At 45.3% G+C, this 20,035-nt stretch overlaps 1 protein-coding gene across 1 annotated transcript in view; it reads right to left on the reverse strand.

Annotated features, from left to right (window-relative positions):
• The window catches only part of LOC138214100 (partitioning defective 3 homolog), a 199,383-nt gene that overhangs the window by 123,855 nt on the left and 55,493 nt on the right, over positions 1-20,035 (reverse strand). The window contains 3 exon segments of the mRNA XM_069175470.1: positions 1,811-1,954; positions 2,585-2,787; positions 6,230-6,413. Coding sequence (XP_069031571.1) covers positions 1,811-1,954; positions 2,585-2,787; positions 6,230-6,413 — 531 coding nt within the window.

Genomic DNA, 20,035 nt, shown 5'->3' on the forward strand with positions numbered 1-20,035 from the left:
CGAGCTCTTCCTTCACTTCTTCTGTTTCTGGCTCATTTCTGACTGAATGAAAAGTGCTGAGTCGGGTTATTCTGCCGTTACAAACAACAGAATCAGACCGAGGAGATCGCTCCAAACGTATTAAAGCAGCTGTATCAGAGCTGACTGCTCCTCGGTCTGGTGTTTCTCATCGTTTCTCTCATCTGATCATCAGGTCTGGAAGAAAAAGAAGATTCCTCTCATGCTGCAGCAGCGCTGCATCATTTCATCCTGGAACAAAGACAGCGAAGTGGAGCTTAAATCAGAGTGACGGGAAGCAGTGACAGCAAGCGGAGAGTCTGCACGACAGCAGTGTGTGTGTGTGTGTGTGTGTGTGTGTGTGTGTGTGTGTGTGTGTGTGTGTGTGTGTGTGTGTGTGTGTGTGTGAGAGAGAGAGAGAGGTACTGATAAGGAAATAGATTGACATCACACATAATGATGTAACCGCGAGTGTTTGAGTGGGTCATTTTCTGAGCTGCCACACACACACACACACACACACACACACACACACTCACACTCACACACACACACACACACACACACACACACACACACACACACACACAGATTAATGTAGCTGTTCATGTCACTGTGAGGGATGTCAGAGGGATGAGCTGAGGGTGTGTGTGTGTGTGTGTGTGTGTGTGTGTGTGTGTGTGTGTGTGTGTGTGTGTGTGTGTGTGTGTGTGAGGGCAGATGGCCTTCAGCAGGTCATTAACACTGACTCCACATCCTGCCGTGAACCTCGTTCATACAGCCAGAAGATGGAAACAGATTCTGATACAGGAAGAGAACCTGTTGAATATTTAACCCTTCGGTGGGAGAGACGTTTTATAAAGGAGCTCCGAACCAGAAAAACGGGACAAGTCGGAGGTAAACGGCACTCAGAGGAAGATGACGAATCAACAACAAGACAGAGAGTGAGTGAGAAGTCTCCACGTTACCAGACTGCTGTGGAGTACGATTAAAACAACAACCAACAGTCAGTAGACGGGAAAAAATTAGCATCCAGGATTTGACACTCTGTCAAAGTTATTTGACTTCCCAGAAAATCGTTAAACGCATCAGATGAGCTCAAAAAATACTTTGACATCGGACGTCTTTGTGACAAGTTCGGTTTTCATCCCTTCATGCAGCAACAATTCGACGAAGACTAAAAGATGAAGACTCCAACAGGCAGGAAGCAGATTTTTGGTTTCCTTGTTGCTGCTGTTCAGTGAACGTCACAAACAACAGCCCGTTCAGTAATAACATACTTTGATTAAAACCCACATCATTAAACCAAACTCTCATACTTGCACAACAATGTCAGATCAACACAGAACCAGCAGCCCGGAAGAACAAGAACTAATTAGTGTTAAACAACATTCAGTCTGCTGATATTTTAGAAGGGAAAACTTCCAGCCCAAAGCCCGGTTCTAATGTGGATGATGCACGCGGGTCGTGATGCGGTCTCATATTTCATCTTTGGCGTGTTTGACCCCGGAGGGAACAGAACCGGGAACCCCGCGGCGTTCTCCACATCCCGTTAAACAGAACCGTGTGTGCTGGACGTTATTTAACATGGAAATCGTGCTGCATCCGTGACGCCTGCGTCCGTTTGGATTTATGGTGGAAGTTCTTCACTCTTAAGCCTCGGGGAGCGGTGGAACCGGGTCGGGCTCTGGACCGGATCCAGGCCGCTCAGACGGGCTGTCAGAGTGATGTGAAGGATAAATATCCCGAAGGTATCGGACTTGTCCTGAACCCGGTTCTGTACCCGGTGTGTGGTGTTGGGTTCCGGTCCTACCTGCTCCTGTCTCTCCAGCCAGCGGTCCACCATCGGGTGATTGGCGCTGAGCGACGACCTCGCCGTCTCCCTCTGGAACTCTCTCTGATTGGCCCACGTCCCGGCGTCCCGCGGCAGGCTGCGGTACGTGTCCATGCCTTTCGCCTGCACGGACACAGAAGGCTTTTCAGAAATGTTTTCATATTTTAAAACGCAGCAAACTTTTCTTTAAGTTTGTTTTCTTATTGAATACATGAATAAAACAAAGCACAAAAAAAAAAAAAGGTTCAACTTTGATCAATTTCACTGAATATGTTGCTTTTGTTCGAGAAGCTCCAACAAGGTCATAAAATCTGAAATTAATATTTGAGTATTCATGGATGAATTATCCTGCAGGATTCACAGCTCATGACATCATCAGGACGCAACACGAGTTCAAAGTCTTTCCTTCATGAACAACATATGAATTAAACTCATCAAACTATGATTATGATTTATTAAAACATGATCAGCATGAATTCAGCACATTATGACATCATCACTAACTCCTCACGAGTGTGTTCAATTATTATGATGTCTGAGTTATTATGTTGGTGTTTTATTCATAGAAACCTGCAAGTAAATAAACACAAAAATCAAAGACTTCCTCCTGATCATGCTTAATAAATCATAATCATAGTTTGATGAGTTTAATTCATGTGTTGTTCATGAATGAAAGCCTTTGAACTCCTTCCTGATGATTTTCATGAGGTATTAATACATAAAGTGGTGCAGGGGTTGGTGATATCTTCTCACCTTCCTCTCCAGGCTGTTGGTGCCGGTGGGGTGTCGAGCCTTCAGGAAGCCGGCGGTGGTGGACCAGCGGGTCGGGTTCTTCCTCGACGGCGTCTCCTCCACGTGGACCCGCAACTCGCCGCCGCCGCCGCCGCCGCCGCCGAACGGCCCGTTGATGGTCATGAGGGCGGGGTCGCTGCTGCGCCGCACGTGGAGCGGCATATCTGAGAGACGGGGGAAAAACGGGTTTCTAACTTTTTAATTTCCTGAAAGATTTATACTCCACGGAGAAATAATATTACTGTATTATTTTTAAAGTGATGAATATATAGAAAAATAAACTGCTTGCTGCAAGTCCATAAGACTCATGAGAACAAATTTGGGGATGAATGATGTGAATACTTAATTGCTGGAAGAAATTATATTCCTCAAACAATGTGTGCTAATAATGGAAAGATTCCATTATCGTCTCTTTGGGAGTTAATCAGATTTATCACTAATCGGGCGGCTCCAGTTCCTCCTTCATCCCGCAGAGCAGCAGCCTCTGTGTGGGAGGAGCCTGAGTCAGTGGAGGCCTTCCATTAAAACTCTTCAGTCTGCTCTGAAGTCGCAGCACGTGGGCGGCGGTTCGAGCTCCAAACAAAAACCTCCAACACGGAAGGACTGCGCGTCGGTCGGCGTTCGTGAAAAAGCTCCGAGCTCGGCAGATCTCCGCGGGACGGTGCGATCTGATTGGCTGCAGCGGCTCTCGGACTGGAGGACAGGAAACGAAAAGACGTCTTCAGATGTCAACGCCAAGTGTCACGTTCCCATATTCTCCTGTGACTCAGTTGGCGAGTGTGTTATTAGTGTATGTCGGAGATATTTGTGTGTGTGTGTATGTGTGTGTGTGTGTGTGTGTGTGTGTGTGTGTTGTGAGAGTAAAATCGTGACGTGATTAACCGTGTTTGTGTCTGTTTATTTCTAATAAACAGACATGTTTGTAGATTGTGTGTGTGTGTTTATTGTAAGCTGATGTCTTTGTGCACGTGTGCACACACACACACACACACACACATGTTTGTGTTTGGACATATGTCAGCCAACAGCTACAGTAGCTGCTGAGAGTCTGTGTGCACACTGGTGCACTTGGCTGAGCGGTGGTTGTTGTCGGGTCAGCCGGAGCGTGGGACCTCCATCGCTCGGAGAGTTCAGGAGGAGGCGGAGAGTCCTGACAGATCTCAGCAGCTCCACGAGGCAGACAGGAAGCAGGAGTGCATCCCTGGTTCTGGCAACCATCAACCATCAGTGATGTCATCATCCATCAGTGATGTCATCGTTGGTTTGTGAACGTTATGAATCCTCCAGTTCAGATTCTGTCCGTCACCATCTTTGTTAGTTTGGAGCGGTTTGGAGCAGGAAGTGACCATATTTGGACGAGCTGGGGGAGGAGCCAGAGGTGGATCTGACCGATCTGATCGGAAACCTGACGATACTACGTCCCGCCCACCGACAGCTGTAACCTGACTGCACCACAGGCCTGTCAATCAAACAGACACGCCCCCAAAAACAGGTCTTCTTGAATCTTCTTTTCTAATGAATGAGGGATTATTTTCAGATGGACCTCCAGAAAACTAATAAGAAGGAGTGACTTTAGCTAACAACACCGAGATAACTGATGGACACATTTTATTCACTTTGGATTTGATGAGAGAAGTTGAATGGGAGTCTATGGAGCCGGAGGCTTTTTGGAGCCGACCTCTAGTGGCACTCGCTGGTATTGCAGCTGAAGACACTTCTGGATCGGAACCATTTTACAGACCTGAAGCTCCGAACTCCTTAATAAACAGTCTGTGGTCCCAGTCCACATTCACTGTGTTTACAGGCTGCAATCTTTCAGTCAGACACACCGATCAGGAAAAACTTATTCGAAGTGCAGCACAACAGCTCGGTGATCACGTTTCAAACTCCTTCAGATATCTCAACAACCTCAAACAGAAAAATATCAAAATGCCAACTGCTAAATCATGAATCCGTTGAGACACGAAGATTATGAAGACAAAGAGAAGAACACGTCTCGCTCGCTGCTTCTGTCTGATCACAAGAGAAAATCAGACACAGATTAAAGAGCGATTATCACACTTCACAGAGGACAGCCGGTTCTGCAGAAACCGACCTGCTGCATGCAGATAGAGGAGACGGGTCATCGTTGGGCCCGGAGGAGGGCCTCAAGAGGAACTATGACTCACATAATAACAGATTTTGCAAAAAAATCCATGCCAATAACAGGAAAATAATTTGAAGCATTAAAGGAGAATCAAAAAGCTGCAGGTGGATATTTAAAGAGCGTAAGTGACATCTGTCTCTGGACATGTCGTCCTCACGCGTCCCCAGCGGTCACATCGTCCTTCTAATCAGCGTTTTTCTCATCGGAGTTGAACAAAGCCAAGAAACATCAATCCATTAGTGGATTTCCATAAATCTCTCCGTCTAATAAGCTTCACAACGTTTCGATGAGTTCGTGGGCCGAACGAGTAAAAAAAAAAAAAAAAACCTGGGTGGAGCCCCGCAGAGAGTCCGGCGCTCCTCGTCCTCCGACGCCAAGCTGCTCTCATTAGAAAAAAAAGAAGAAATAATCAAACTTCTTCTCCATGTCAGACATTTCTCTTAAAACCCATTAAAATGCAGCTGATGAGATTCGCGGTCGTCAATTAAGCCGGGTTAGAATTTATCATGAGGACGTCGGATTGGAGGCAACTGGCAGGTGTGATTATCCCCCACATTTCCATTTCTCACCCAAAATTCAAATTCAGAATCTCGTCCAGAAATCCAATTAGGACACGAGTGGCCTTCCTCACGCCGTGTGTGTGTGTGTGTGTGTGTGTGTGTGTGTGTGTGTGTGTGTGTGTGTGTGTGTGTTAGAAGACAGAAGAAGGAAAATTCGGGTTCTTCTGTGTCAATCACACGTCATTAGTGGAGAAACCAGAGATGGACTTTCAGTGTTGCAAATATGAATTGCAAATTGCAAATACTTTCCCTTTAATTTATTGAATTATGAAAAGCAGAATTATTCAATGTTCAAATGTGTATATTTCAGCAGTAGGTATGAACTTTGTTCTTTAATATAAGTTTAAAATTTCACTGAAATTGCACTGTTTGATGAGACTGCAAAAAACTGAGTTAAAACACAGCAGCAGCGCCACAGTGTGTGTGTGTGTGTGTGTGTGTGTGTGTGTGGGTGTGTGTGTGTGTGTGTGTGTGTGTGTGTGTGTGTGTGTGCGTGCGTGCGCGTGTGCGTGTGTGTGTGCGTGTGTGTGTGTGTGTGCGTGTGTGTTTTGTTTGCGTCTGCTGAACGTTGTGTGTGAAAACGCTTTTCATGATCCACCTTCAGGAGTCGGTTTTCTCGGTGCTGACAGCCGGACCAGCGACTCGGCCGGCGGCTCCGCGGACGTGAAACCGGCTCAGAGTCACGTTTCATTTAAGACGCAGAGAAGACGACCAACTGGCAGCTTTGGCCGGAGATCAAACGGAGGTAACGACTCCTCCTGTCCAATCAACGCCAGCTGGGTGAGATGTTGGCTTTCTGTATCGGTTGAAGTCGCTCACATTCGACTCCAATGAGGATGAAAACGAGGGAAATACGGGAGGAAGAGACTTTCAGTTTCATTCCTTCTCTTTTGGACTTACTGGTTCGCAAGGCCGAAGGCGTGACCTCGATCTCGCTGGCGGCCTGGTAGGGCTGGAAGGCCGAGGCTCCGCTGCCGGCGCTGAGGTCCGCAGCGAACAGGTCGGGGCTCTGCGTCCCGGTGGAGCTGGCGCTGGTGCCGTCGCCTCCGTGGTGGGGCTCCTGCTCGTCATACACCGCGATCAGCTGGAGGAGCAACACGACGGAGCAATTTAGGAAGAAGAAACCGAGAAGTTCTGCACATAAAATACATCCAATTTATGGTGAATTTATGTCAAATGAATACACTGGGAAAATCTAGAATTATGAGAGAAAATTACAATTAAGAAGAGAAAGAAACTGGAACAAAGAAAGGACCAGATGATTGACGGTTAGATCTGAGAAACACTCTGCAATTTAATGACATAATAAAGCTTAAATACCTCAAAACAAGGGAAACACTTAAGAAAAGAATTTGAACAGAGGGTCGAAGCAAAAAGAAAAGAAAAGAAGAAAACATTTGGGAGGAAAGTTTTGCTTCAAGCTACATAAAAACCACCAAACTTAACTGAAAATACAATAAAAAAAATAAATTAAAAAAACAAGAAGAAAATTGTGAAATTAAAGAATAAATAAAGAGTAAAACAACAGGGCCTCGATAAAAAGATGTCTTCAGTTTTATTTGGAAAATGTGCTCAGAAGTGGAGATTCTGGGATGCATGTGTGGATTTTCTTTCTGTATTTAAAACAAAGAGACTTTAATGTACCAGAAGTCTCAAAAGAATCATTAAAACTTAAAGATATGATGTGATCATTATATAAGGCGTCATCAGCGGCCGAACCAGACGGGAACAGAACTGGTCCGACGTGGTCCAATCAGGAAGTCTGAATGACAGCTGGACTACATAGAAATGACAGAAGACGACTCGGTGGTCCGTCTCAGCTCAAACAAACGAGGACCGCCGAGGCCCGAAGGAAAAACGGAGGTGATTCATAAAAACCTATTTCATGTTCTGACACTCAGGCGCTCATTACGTCCAATCATATTCTCTCTTCGGTCAAAATGCTTCCTCGCTTTCTCTCCCCACGTCTTCGTGTTCAAAGCTCTCCTCCCTCGCAGATCTGATTAATTCCAGCCTCGGCCGAGTCCCTTTATTAGATTAAAGATGAGATCCGTCCCCTCGTGACTCCCGCCGGTGTGCTCAGCTGGCTTCAGTTAGCCGAGGACAAGATGAAAAACTCATCCAGCGCTTGCACAATTCAGAGGATGTGATCTCAGCGTCCCTCCACGGTGAGACCGTCGAAGGTTTTACCCCCCAAACGCACCAAATATTAACCACATTCAAAACTAACGGGGACGCTCGACGTCTCCGAGGTTATTAACGCGATCCGGGCCGAAGACGACGACTGAACTTGAAAGTAGAAACAGACCAAACAGCCCGTGGCAAGACGAATCCAAAACACACCGAGACACAACGTGTTCACGTCATTTTAAAAAAGATATATACTGTAACACAAGTCTGCTTTGAACATCACACAAATGAGAACGTCCACGTCAAGCTCGATCGGTTTCATTTAACTTCAGAGACGCACACTGAAGGTGTTTCTGAATTGGAAACGGTTCCACATTTACAAGAGGAAGGAATCCCAAAAAAAGAAGATTCATATTCTTAAACGTTGAATCAATAGTTCTGGTTGCGTATGCAACGATGCACATGGCTCAGGATGCTGATACGGCAGGCTGGAGTTAATGAATATGACAAAGCCAAATCTCATCACTGAAAGTAAATAATTCCAACACAGGAAGAAAGTCTGTAAAACTGCAGTGAATCTCCTGGAGAAGCGTTAAAGGTCCCATCGTGTAAAACCTCCGATCTCCAGTTCTTCATTGATCATGAAGAAAGTCTAGGTCCAATATAAATACAGTGAAAGTGTCAAAACAAACCGCTGTACCGTCTAGATGTCGGTAAGTTTGTGATGTCACAAAGTCACGCTGATGTCATGTGACCGCCCCAACACGACCCGCGATGCAGAAAAACAGAGCTAGCAAGCTACACGAGCGAAGAACACCTGAGGCTATTCTGGTGTCACTCAGACAAGAGTCAGCCAATCAGAGGAGAGGATGATTGATGGCACTGCTTCTTAAAAACACAAAACAGCCTGTTGTTGGTGGAGCAGCAGAGAAGCTTGAACAAATAAATCACACAAATATCTTGTAATGGAGATGAAGCCTGCAAATAAAACAGCAGAAAGATGTCAAACATGGGACCTTTAAAACGTCAAGCTTTTTACAGACAGAAAGTCTGCGTTACCAATTCATATAAACATGCTATTAGTTGCATACATCAACAGGCATCTCCGAACGTTATGAAGTCACCGACGGCTCTGTAAACAAAACACGGCGCTTTAATATCGTCTTAAAACGTGTTTGTTACAAACAACCGAACACATAAATACAAATAATCTGAATGGGAGAAGCCGTTTGCTTTTATTGCTGCAATTATCATTAAATGTTAAAAAACACACACACACACACACACACACACACACACACACACACACACACACACACACACACACACACACACAGATGAAGGTGGGGCTGGCCGGCCCCGAGGGTGTTGATTGGCCTCTGAAACACACCCCTCCACATGTACACGGATATATGACCACATAGACAGAAATGCACTTTATCCACATACACACAATTACATTTAGTGATATAGAAACACCCACACAATCTATTAACACACAAACACACATACACACAGAGACACACACACGCACCATTCAAACCCAACTAGCAGTTTTCCAGCACATTAAACCTTCATTTCAGGCACATTTAGCCGGAGAGCTGTGGAGTTTTATAGCATGCTGGACAGACTCCCTGCTGAGAGGAACAGGCTCTCCAGGGCACACACACACACACACACACACACACGCACACACGCACACACACACACACACACACACGTTTGCAGACCTCAGGACTCATTTCTCCCATTAGCTCCCTTTACATAAATGTGAACACATTTAGTTCAAATTAGAGGCCGCCGCGGCCCGTGGCTAATGTGTACACACAGTAATGGGGGTAATAAAGGTCAAAGGGCAAGGGTGTGTGTGTGTGTGTGTGTGTGTGTGTGTGTGTGTGTGTGTGTGTAAGATGTAGACGATAAAGAAAAGAAAAGAGGGCGAGTAAAAATAACCTAGTAAAAGAGATGAGAGTAGTGTGTGTGTGTGTGTGTGTGTGTGTGTGTGTGTGTGTGTGTGTGTGTGTGTGTGTGTGTGTTATAGCGAGCCACATGGGAGTAGGTGGTAACACGAACGTGTGTGTGTGTGTGTGTGTGTGTGTGTGTGTGTGTGTGTGTGTGTTTTCTGCTTGTGAGTCTATATAAAACTTCCTGTGTGACTGACACCGAGCACCTCGCTCTTTCTCTCATTAGAGCTCCGCTGAGTCAGCAAACTCCCTCCCTCCCTCGCCGTCCCTCCCCCGGACATCTCCCGGAGGACACCACAGAAGAAGAAACAGCCCGACCAACCCCCGTGTGCTTCTCCAGCCCATGTGGTTGTTATTACACCCGTTAACGTGTCGGTGCTGATCCGATGTGACGTCGTTAAAAGGTAGAACTAATCCGAGCTGTTCATCGCTGAATAATAAAAGCAGCAGAGTTCGTACAACAGTTTGAAGTTCTGACAAATCTCAGAGTTTGATATCTGCTCTTTAACGACATCTGCACATTTCCACCTCGACAAGCTCCGAGAATATCGTGTTTTTCTACTTTCATCCTTCGACGACTCACAAAAAAGCCGAGAGGGATCTGAAACATTCGACTTATCTAATTATTACAAACCTGAAAACACTCTCTGGAATCATTTGCATTGTTTTCTACAAAGGAGTTAAATTATGCATGTAGGAGATAATTCATACATCCATATGCAGATGAGTACGTGGCCGTAAATAATTTAATTTAAAAAAAGAAAAACGAATGCTTGCTGGAAGGAAGCTGATAAGAAACAAATGTTGAAAGTGTGATAACTGCTGAGAAAGTATTTTCAATAAGTTTGGAAAACATGCCTGAAGCTTTAGGAGCTGTCAGGAGGAGGAATTATCATCCCAATAAAACCAATCAATCATGAACGGTTTGGTACATGCACCAAGCTTTGGGACGGTGGGACATGATGGACGAGCGTGTTCACGTAAAAGAGGAGGAGCTTGCAGCATCTGACCAATCACGAACTTTCAGTGTGCCGGCAGCAGAGAGACTTGTTTCATAAACGGGGGAGAAAAAAACGATCGTCTTATAAAAATAAGAAGACGTTAAACTCGTAATCCAGGCTGAACGCAGCAAAGCTGCCAAACACACAAAGGATGTGTCTGGAAAACAATTCAATGAAACGAAATCTAAATTTAAAGAAATCACTCTGAGCTCTACGGTTACCATGGCGATGCATCCCGCTTTGTAATACAAACCTCGGGACCTCTCTGTAATCCGTGTCAGTGAACATGTCGGTGTTACAGGGCGCCGCTGTGACGGACAGACGCCGCTGTGACGGACAGACGCTCCCTCTGGACGTCATGTTGTTGCTGTTCCATGTTTTGTTGAACGAGTTGTCGTCTGCGAGCGACGAAAAAGCCGTAAGTCAAAGCTAATTACTGAGGTTTGTTGACAACAAGCAGAGACCTGACCCTGCCACGGGAGAACGCACACACACACACACACACACACACACACACACACACACCACACACACATACACACAACACACACACACACACACACACACACACACACACACACACACACACAAACACACGTGATTGGTTGTGCATGTGTGTTTATGTGTAAAACTCTGCTCACATTTCTGATCAACTTTGATCCACTTGCTTGCACACACACCCCCCCACCCACCCTAAACTAAAAAAAAAAAAAAAAAAAAAAAAAGACCTAACAATAATTGAAAAGTAAATTACAATGGAAAGTGTGAGTCAGTCCACTTCTCAGCCGTCTTACAGCTCATAAATCATCATCATAACTCTGGCTGGAACAATACGCTGGCAGCCGGGCCACAGAGAGGAAACCAGAGGTCTCGGAGGGGAATTAATCCTTACGGATGTGAGCTGAGTGTGTGTGTGTGTGTGTGTGTGTGTGTGTGTGTGTGTGTGTGTGTGTGTGTGTGTGTGTTGTGTGTGTGTTTTTCAAGGCAAGACACAGTCCCTGCTTGCACCACATCAGTAATCGTGCAGTTTTGTTTCACCAGAAACCCCTGAACTTCTGCGGCCGTCCGAAAAAAATTACACTCTGCCTTGTTTCTGGCCTCCAAAATCCAAAACCTAAATCTTCCCCGTCTATCTGCCGCTTGATTTATTCCCTCGTCACGTAGAGTCACGTCACGTCGTCGTCATCTCACCCAGAATTATATTACATCAACAGGCCGCGGTCCCGCTCCTCCACCACAGTTCTTCAATCTGAAGCCAATATATCAATAAAAGTGGACACGGAGAATGAGAGCGAGCGGCGCTGATTATTTGAGCAGGAGACATTTCTTCTGTCGTATTCAGTGTAAATCACAAGATGGAAACTGGAGACTCACGACATACTGAATGTTTTCAGGGTCGAAAATAATGATCAGTTTTATTATTGATTCCTTTGCAGAATATTTGATTCCATTAAATGTTTGCGCTGTAATGTGTTGAAATGTTTGTGGTCGTGCATGAACGGTCTGCCATGATCATGAAGCTTTAGTTGGCGATTAAGTGTCATAAAAATAACTGCAATTAACATTTTAATCGTTTCTTTCTGCTCATTTTATGCCCGTATTAAAGTATACGTCTAATCACGCTTTAATAACACGTGGAGAGACATTTACTGCCATTAAACACTGGAACATATAATGCATATATAATAGACCCTTTAATCACCACCTTTTTCGCTGCAGAACTTCTCGGGCTCTCCTTTCACTTTTGCGAAACCAAAACACACCGTCAGCAGTTCTGTGGTGCCGTAAAAACCACAGAAGAAGAACGACGCAGCGAGATGACGCCGTTAAAAGAGCGCCGGTCAAACCTCAAACCGTTGAAATATTATAGTCGGGAATAATCCTAACGATTATCCAAAAGGATGGCCGTCATCTCAAATATTGTTGCTTGTTTTGTCCAAAATCTATTTCTGAACTTCTGAGTTTTGCCAGATTTCCTAAAACACACTTCAGTTTTCTAAACAGCCAAACTGACGTCTGATTCAAAGGTCTTGAACTCGGTGTGCAGTATTGATCCGCTGGAATAAAAATTAATATATCTTCTTCATAGAGAATCAACAACTGGAGAAGTTTTGGCATTTTTTGTTAAAAATAATAATGTGATGGTTTCAGCTGTAATTCAAAGGTCAGACATTTTGTTGAGCTTGAATGAGGTGACGTATTGATCGGATACTCTGGACTTGTCATTCGCTCCTCCTGTTTAAGAGTCCGGCAGGAGAACTGGACGAGCCTTCAACAGTCTTCTTATTGCTGCTGAAGTATTTGGTGTTTTTCAGTGAAATAGCAGAATAAAAGTACATACAAATTTAAATATATGAATATCTTTGATTAAGTGATGTCCAGCTGCAGCTTCCAATGACATCACACAAACATAAATGAGCTCATCGCTTCCACGAGACAAAAACTCCTTTTCTCGACTTCTACTACGCAAACAAAGAGGACTCTTGATTCGGAGACCGACGACCCGACTCGCTCCAGACCGGGTCTGGACCACGGAGGGAGAAAGCAAACAGGAAATCTGTCAGCAAAACGAGGGAAGTCACCGCAACCCGTCGGCCTCCGCAGCTGTGTAATCCCAGGCGTGTTTTCCCGACTCTCCTCTCAGGAACACAAACGGCAGCCGGGAGCGTTTTCCTCGGTTACACGCTTCAGGAACGATGTCGAAAGCGCGTTGTTGCGACAGGCTTGAAACAATCTCGGCATCAGTCGGCGGAGGCCCAAAAAAAAAAGAAACCTCACGGAGTGCAGACAGGCGGCGACCCACGTTAGTGCCGGGTCAGCGGACCGCAGACCTCGTGAGGAGGTCAGTTTCACAACGACATGTCGAGGTACGCAGGAGAAACATTACAAAAATACATCACGTAACTCAAACCTTCAGATGACAACACGATAAGACTTCTGCACAAATATTCTCCACATTTCAGGTTTGAAAAGTTGAACTCCAGGTGATTTTTTAAATATTTTTTTTTATAATTGAAAACTGATCTTGACTTTAAATATTTGAAAAAGGAACCAGAGTTTTGTTCCTTCACCACTCGGACTCTGTTTCAGGAAACCTCCCTGAGATTTTCACATGAAGCTGAAACACGACTCTTGATGGGTTCATTTAGTAAAACGGGAAACTGACGGCATAAACACAGCAGCTGATTTGTTAGCCGAGAGCTTTTGGAGGACAGCTGGTTGTGAAAAAAGGAAATAATAACAGAGACTCCAGCTCACCTCCTTCATCACAACACAGTCGTTTTAATAGAGTCACCAAATCAAGGTGAAGAAAGCTCAGCATGACGTTATGACACGAGAGTTTTGGAGTGTCGAATCAGGGAGGAACACACGCTGGAAGAAACATCTCCATCCAAGAGTTTAAATCAGAGCTGACGTCCGAGTCTTCTGCCTCGTTTCTACATCCAGACGCACGTTTTACTGGAAATCATTTCAGACCTCACACACGTCCAAAGTAACGACGCTGCGGTTGTAAAAGCAGATTTTGGAAAGTAGAAACACAGTAAGAAACCGTTCCCACTTTATTCCCCACGTACTCGTCCCGTTTTGTTTCCAGTGTTCAATAATTAATTACTGACTGATTCAAAGTTCCAGATTATTTCAAACTTTCTGTGTTGATTTGACTCGTTTTTGTTTTTGTTCTCTGACGGTGTTGCAGCATTTTATTTATTCTACTCTGGAGAGACTTCGTGGAAAAGTGTTAATCTGAGCAGAACCGGGTCGAAGGGAGGAGGAGGAGGGGGGGTGTGTGTGTGTGGGGGGGGTGCGACAGACGGGGCTAAGATTAGCTGAGGTCTGTAGACGAGCAGCGCAACCTCAAACTCCCACAGAGACCGTTACAGAGTGAGCAAAGGCAGAACACAGCGACCTTGACCTCAGCGAGGTCATACCAAAACACAGAGAGGAGGAGGAGGAGGAGGAGGAGGACGAGGAGGAGGAGGAGGAGGACAAGGAGGGGGAAGAGGAGGACGAGGAGGAGGAGGAGGAGGACGAGGAGGATGAGGACAAGGAGGAGGAAGAGGAGGACGAGGAAGAGGAGAATGAGGAGGAGGACGAGGCAAACCCAGGAGAATGAGACCTGACACGGTGCAGGTGTGTGAGTCCACCTTCAGCTGAAACTCTCTAATCTGCTCACTTTCTCCCCCAAAACACCAAAAACACACAACAGTCATGTGGAAGTAAACACACTCGGTGTTACGGTGTAATCAGGCTGAGGGCGGCTCGCCGTAATGACCCGCTATCCATTTCACTTCAATCCACACAATAGGAAACATGTGGGAGAAGGAGAGACCGAGCCGAGGCCAAGCTGACGAAATGAAAACGGCAATCAGACCGAGCTGGAGGGGGGAGGGGGAGGGAGGGGGAGGGAGGGAGGGGGAGGAGGAGGGAGGTGGAGGGAGGGGGAGGGAGGGGGGGTGATTCTACACAACTAGACGAGTGCTGAGTTGCGACTCGTATTCCCTGAAAGATGTTCTTCTGGTTACATCATGTTTCACTGGACTTTTATTGTGCTGAACTCAGCTGACAGAAACAACACGGAGGTCGAAGAAAAAAAGGGACGAACCTGTTTTTAACTAACGTGCATGAGTTTAGTTTTTCACTGTGGGATTGTGGGTAATTTGACACATTCACGCAAATCTAGTATTTATATCTTTACATCTTCTTTTCTGATGAATGAGGGATTATTTTCAGATGGACCTCCAGAAAACTAAGAAGAAGGAGTGACTTTAGCTAACAACACCGAGATAACTGATGGACACATTTTATTCACTTTGGATTTGATGAGAGAAGTTGAATGGGAGTCTATGGAGCCGGAGGCTTTTTGGAGCCGACCTCTAGTGGCACTCGCTGGTATTGCAGCTGAAGACACTTCTGGATCAGAACCATTTTACAGACCTGAAGCTACGAACACGTTTATATCCAGTCTGTGTTTCGTCCCTACAAGACTACGAGCACCTTGTGCTGTTGCAGTATTTCAAGTTTCAGTCATGTCAACGATGCAACGACAAGTTTCAGAGATGAAGCGGAGACAAGACGACGAGGGAAGAAAAATAAACCATCGAATGTATCAAACTAAAAGAAACAGATCAACAGTTTGGAAGACGCTTCTTCTTTTTCCTGCCAACAGTTAGATCAACATCGCTCTGTTGTACACTAGAGCCAGTCAGTCATTATCTTAGCTTAGCATGAAGACAGGAAGCAGGGAGGAGAGTCCAACCAGCCCGGCGGCATCTGTTCACCAGTGAGCCGGCCAAAATCAACACTTTACATAAGCGACCGTTTAATGCAAGTTACTGCTTATTAAAGACGGCTCACCAAACAGACATTATACAGTAATATTCTTCCAAGTGTTCTGTTTTTATATCTAAATCACTTCCCAGGAACAACCAGTAATTATCCACTGAGGCCAAACTGTACTCACTAACTGCTAATTAAAGCCAGGAAATGGTCTGAGCGACTTAATTGTGACGCAAAAATATCTTATTCAATATGATTCTTCTGGTGATTCCCAGCAGGGAGTTTTTGTTGAAATTTAAATTTAAATTTAAATTTCTCCCTTTTTGTTTTTTCTTCTTCTGTTCTCTCTTCCTCTTTCCCTCGTCAGGTTCTCAAGTTTTAACTCCGTCTGCTCATTTTAAACTGAACCGACCGGTCAGGATATTAAAGCTTTAACAAAAAACAAAAAAAACAGCAGAGGAGCGCTGACGGTCGTTCTACAGGGCGAAGAGAGGCTTTAATTCAAGCTGCTGAAAGCTGATAGATGTGGGTGCAGCGCAGCAGCAAATCCACAGGAGAGAACACACACACACACACACACACACACACACACACACACACACACACACACACACAGCGAGACTATTTCCTATATGGCCAACAACCTGATATTGCACCGTGAGGCCTCTGGAGGAGGAGATTGTCGACAGTGAAGTTCGATGAGTTCAGCTTTATTTCGCCTCAAACTAAAAACAAATGCACTCAAGTGACTGTTGAGAATAATGAGCAAAACATCCTTTTAAATCTGTAACCAGTAAACTTGGAAATATTTTTTTATGCACATCCCTGTGTTAAAAAGTTATGTGAATTTGGTTTTAATCAAACATCTTCTAAAAGGACTTATTATAAGTACTGAAACGTTCATGTAACACAATCTGACCGAAATCTGTTGTCAACGTTTTCTACCCAAATGATAATCGTATCCCGACGGCCCGTCCTCCCAACCACCCCGTTCACAGCGCCCCCTTCAGGGACCGCAGGGCTTTCGGACCTCGACATCATGTGTTGTGCCTGCTGCTCCTCCAGCAGGACGAACCATGTGAGCAGCCGGCTGCAGGGCTGACACGCTATCGCTGCAGACACCGTGTCTGACAAAGGAGCCGTCGGTGCTGCCGGCTAAAAAAATAAACAAAACAACAACGAGCAGTTTATTCAGTGACTCTTCGTGTTTGTTTGTTTTATTCAGATTCTGCTGAATCAGCAGGAATTCTGTAAAACGAGTACAGCCGCGAAAATTAACTGTTACAAAGTTCAGACGGAGGTTTACACACAACAATCAATAATATGGATGGATGATGGATGGATGGATGGATGGATGGATGATGGATGGATGATGGATGGATGGATGGGTGGATGATGGATGGATGGATGGGTGGATGGATGATGGGTGGATGATGGATGGATGGATGGATGGATGGGTGGGTGGGTGGATGGATGATGGGTGGATGATGGATGGATGATGGATGGATGGATGGATGGATGGATGGATGGATGGATGGATGGATGGATGGGTGGATGATGGATGGATGGATGGATGGGTGGATGGGATGGATGGATGGATGGATGGATAGGTGGATGGGTGGATGGATGGATGGGATGGATGGATGGGTGGATGGATGGATGGATGGATGGGTGGGTGGGTGGATGGATGATGGGTGGATGATGGATGGATGATGGATGGATGGATGGATGGATGGATGGATGGATGGATGGGTGGGTGGGTGGGTGGATGGATGATGGGTGGATGATGGATGGATGATGGATGGATGGATGGATGGATGGATGGATGGATGGATGGGTGGGTGGGTGGATGGATGATGGGTGGATGATGGATGGATGATGGATGGATGGATGGATGGATGGATGGATGGATGGATGGATGGATGGGTGGATGATGGATGGATGGGTGGATGGGATGGATGGATGGGTGGATGGGTGGATGGATGGGATGGATGGATGGGTGGATGGGTGGATGGATGATGGGTGGATGATGGATGGATGATGGATGGATGGATGGATGGATGGATGATGGATGTATGATGGATGGATGGATGGATGGATGGATGGATGGATGGATGGATGGATGGATGGGTGGATGGGATGGATGGATGGATGGGATGGATGGATGGGTGGATGGATGGATGGATGATGGGTGGATGGATGGAATGGGATGGGTGGGTAGGTGGGTGGATGGATGGATGGATGATGGATGGGTGGGTGGATGGATGGATGGATGGATGGATGGATGGATGATGGATGGATGGATGGATGATGGATGATGGATGGATGGATGATGGGTGGATGGATGGATGGATGGATGGATGGATTTTGACCAGAAACCTCCTTTTCCTCTTTTTTTTTTTTTTTTTAATCTGTCCTTGATTTGACGTTACCATGGAAACTACATCTTTTACATTTGGGTTACATTGAAGGTCAGGTGACTACCTTTTCTAAACTTTAATATTGGATGACAAGGTTTAACACTTATTGATCATCAGTGGAGGACTGTTCCTTTAAATAGACGAGACTCATCTGTGTGTGTGAAGGTGAGCTGTTTGGTGGTGGGGGAGGGGGGTGATAGGATGGGGGGGGGGGGGGGTTGTTGTGTGCTTGCACACTAATGAGCACCATACATCACATGCTATCAGTGCTAATCACACTTAGGGTTATATTTAGCCATTTAGCTTCAATTACCTGTTTTCCATGGGACTAATCAACACTTAGAGGCTGCTGTAGATGTGTGTGTGTGTGTGTGTGTGTGTGTGTGTGTGTGTGTGTGTAGATTCACAGTATATGTTTAATTAAGTGAGACAACCTGTATATGAACATGAGTGTTTAATAGCTCTTGGAAGGAAACTGCAGCTCTCAGCCTGAAATCCTCCTCAGCGTCACTTCAAACTTCCACAGAACAGATTAATATCAACTTATTGGGGTTTTCTGAAAAAAAGTCTAAATTCAAACTTTAGTTACATTTATGAATAAAATGGAACAAATCAGCGCTTTAATTACTGAACTAAATTTAAGGATCTTCATTAATTTCTTGCGCTGCAACTTATTTCTGTATTTTTTATCCCATTTGAATGTTTTAATCACCATTTTTAATTATTTTTAAATGTCTTTTTCTTGATGTGTCGTTGCTTTTAATGTTTTTATATAATGTACTTTTAATTGCCTTTAATTAGCCTCAAAGTGAAATCTGTATTTTGTTCCATTAGTCTGGGCAGCACTGTAGATGTGCTCTGATATATCATACGCAGCATGTTTTGCTGTAATCGGTTCATTTCTTTATCTTAAACTACGTCTTCAAAGTTTCAGCCCTTCAGATAATTCCAGTAAAAATCAGGAGCTGGTTTCTCTTCCTTTTGTTCAAAAAAAAAAAATCCTCTCCTTCACCCTCACAAATCATTATCATGTACTGCAGCTCTCGTTCTGACCCACATCTGAGCACAAGCTGTACCGTTGTCAGCCAGACTCCACGCTACGTAACTGTCTTGGATGTGACCCAGTTCTGTTCTGTACTGGAGGCCACAGGTCCTGTTCCTTTTCTCTGCTGCGCCCGTTTCAGGACAACAAACAAGTTATTCAACGAAAACCTTCGTGAGGAAACTGACGAGCGACTCCTAAAACATAATGTGAACCATCACGGTGGAACGACGTGAAGGAAGAGAGAAACAGGGATAGGATGTGGAAGGAAGAGGCCAGAGAGGAGAGGAAGGAGGAGATAAAGAGGAGGACAAGGAGCGAGGAGAAGATGAGGAGAAAGAAGAGGAAGTGGGTGAAAGGAGGAAAAAGAGGCGCGACCAATCGTCCGTGAGAAAAAGACTCGGACTGCTTTAAAGCGAGCCGAGACGCTCAGAACACGGCGAACTGGACGGCTTCCCGTCTTCTCCTTCTGCCGAGGAACGATTCTGTCACTGCTCTGGCCCGGACGGGCGGTTCTGAGGGGGGAGGAGTTGGAGGAGATCTGCAGCTGGCACGGCTCGCTTTCTGTTGCACAATGCAAAAAAAGGCCCACAGGAAAGTGCTCTTTATTTAGCAATAAATCAGATGAATTACAGAAGGTGGGGGCGGGGGGGGGGTGGGGGGGGGGGCGCTTAAAGGAGGCTTAAGTTTCCTAAGAGACAAAAAAATACAGTCTGTATTTATCATTACAGCTATTAAAAGGCCCGGCAAAAACATAATTCTTCCTTCTTGAGGTCACGTCAAAGCGACACATTAATGTTATTTTTAGTGAGAATTGAGTGCAATACACCCGTCAGACCACTAGAGGGCAGCGTGTTAGTTTTGGCTCGGCT

Source organism: Embiotoca jacksoni, unplaced genomic scaffold (assembly GCF_022577435.1).
Source record: "Embiotoca jacksoni isolate LCO1_2020_lvr unplaced genomic scaffold, fEmbJac1.0.p SCAF_67, whole genome shotgun sequence".
Classification (NCBI taxonomy): domain Eukaryota; kingdom Metazoa; phylum Chordata; class Actinopteri; family Embiotocidae; genus Embiotoca; species Embiotoca jacksoni.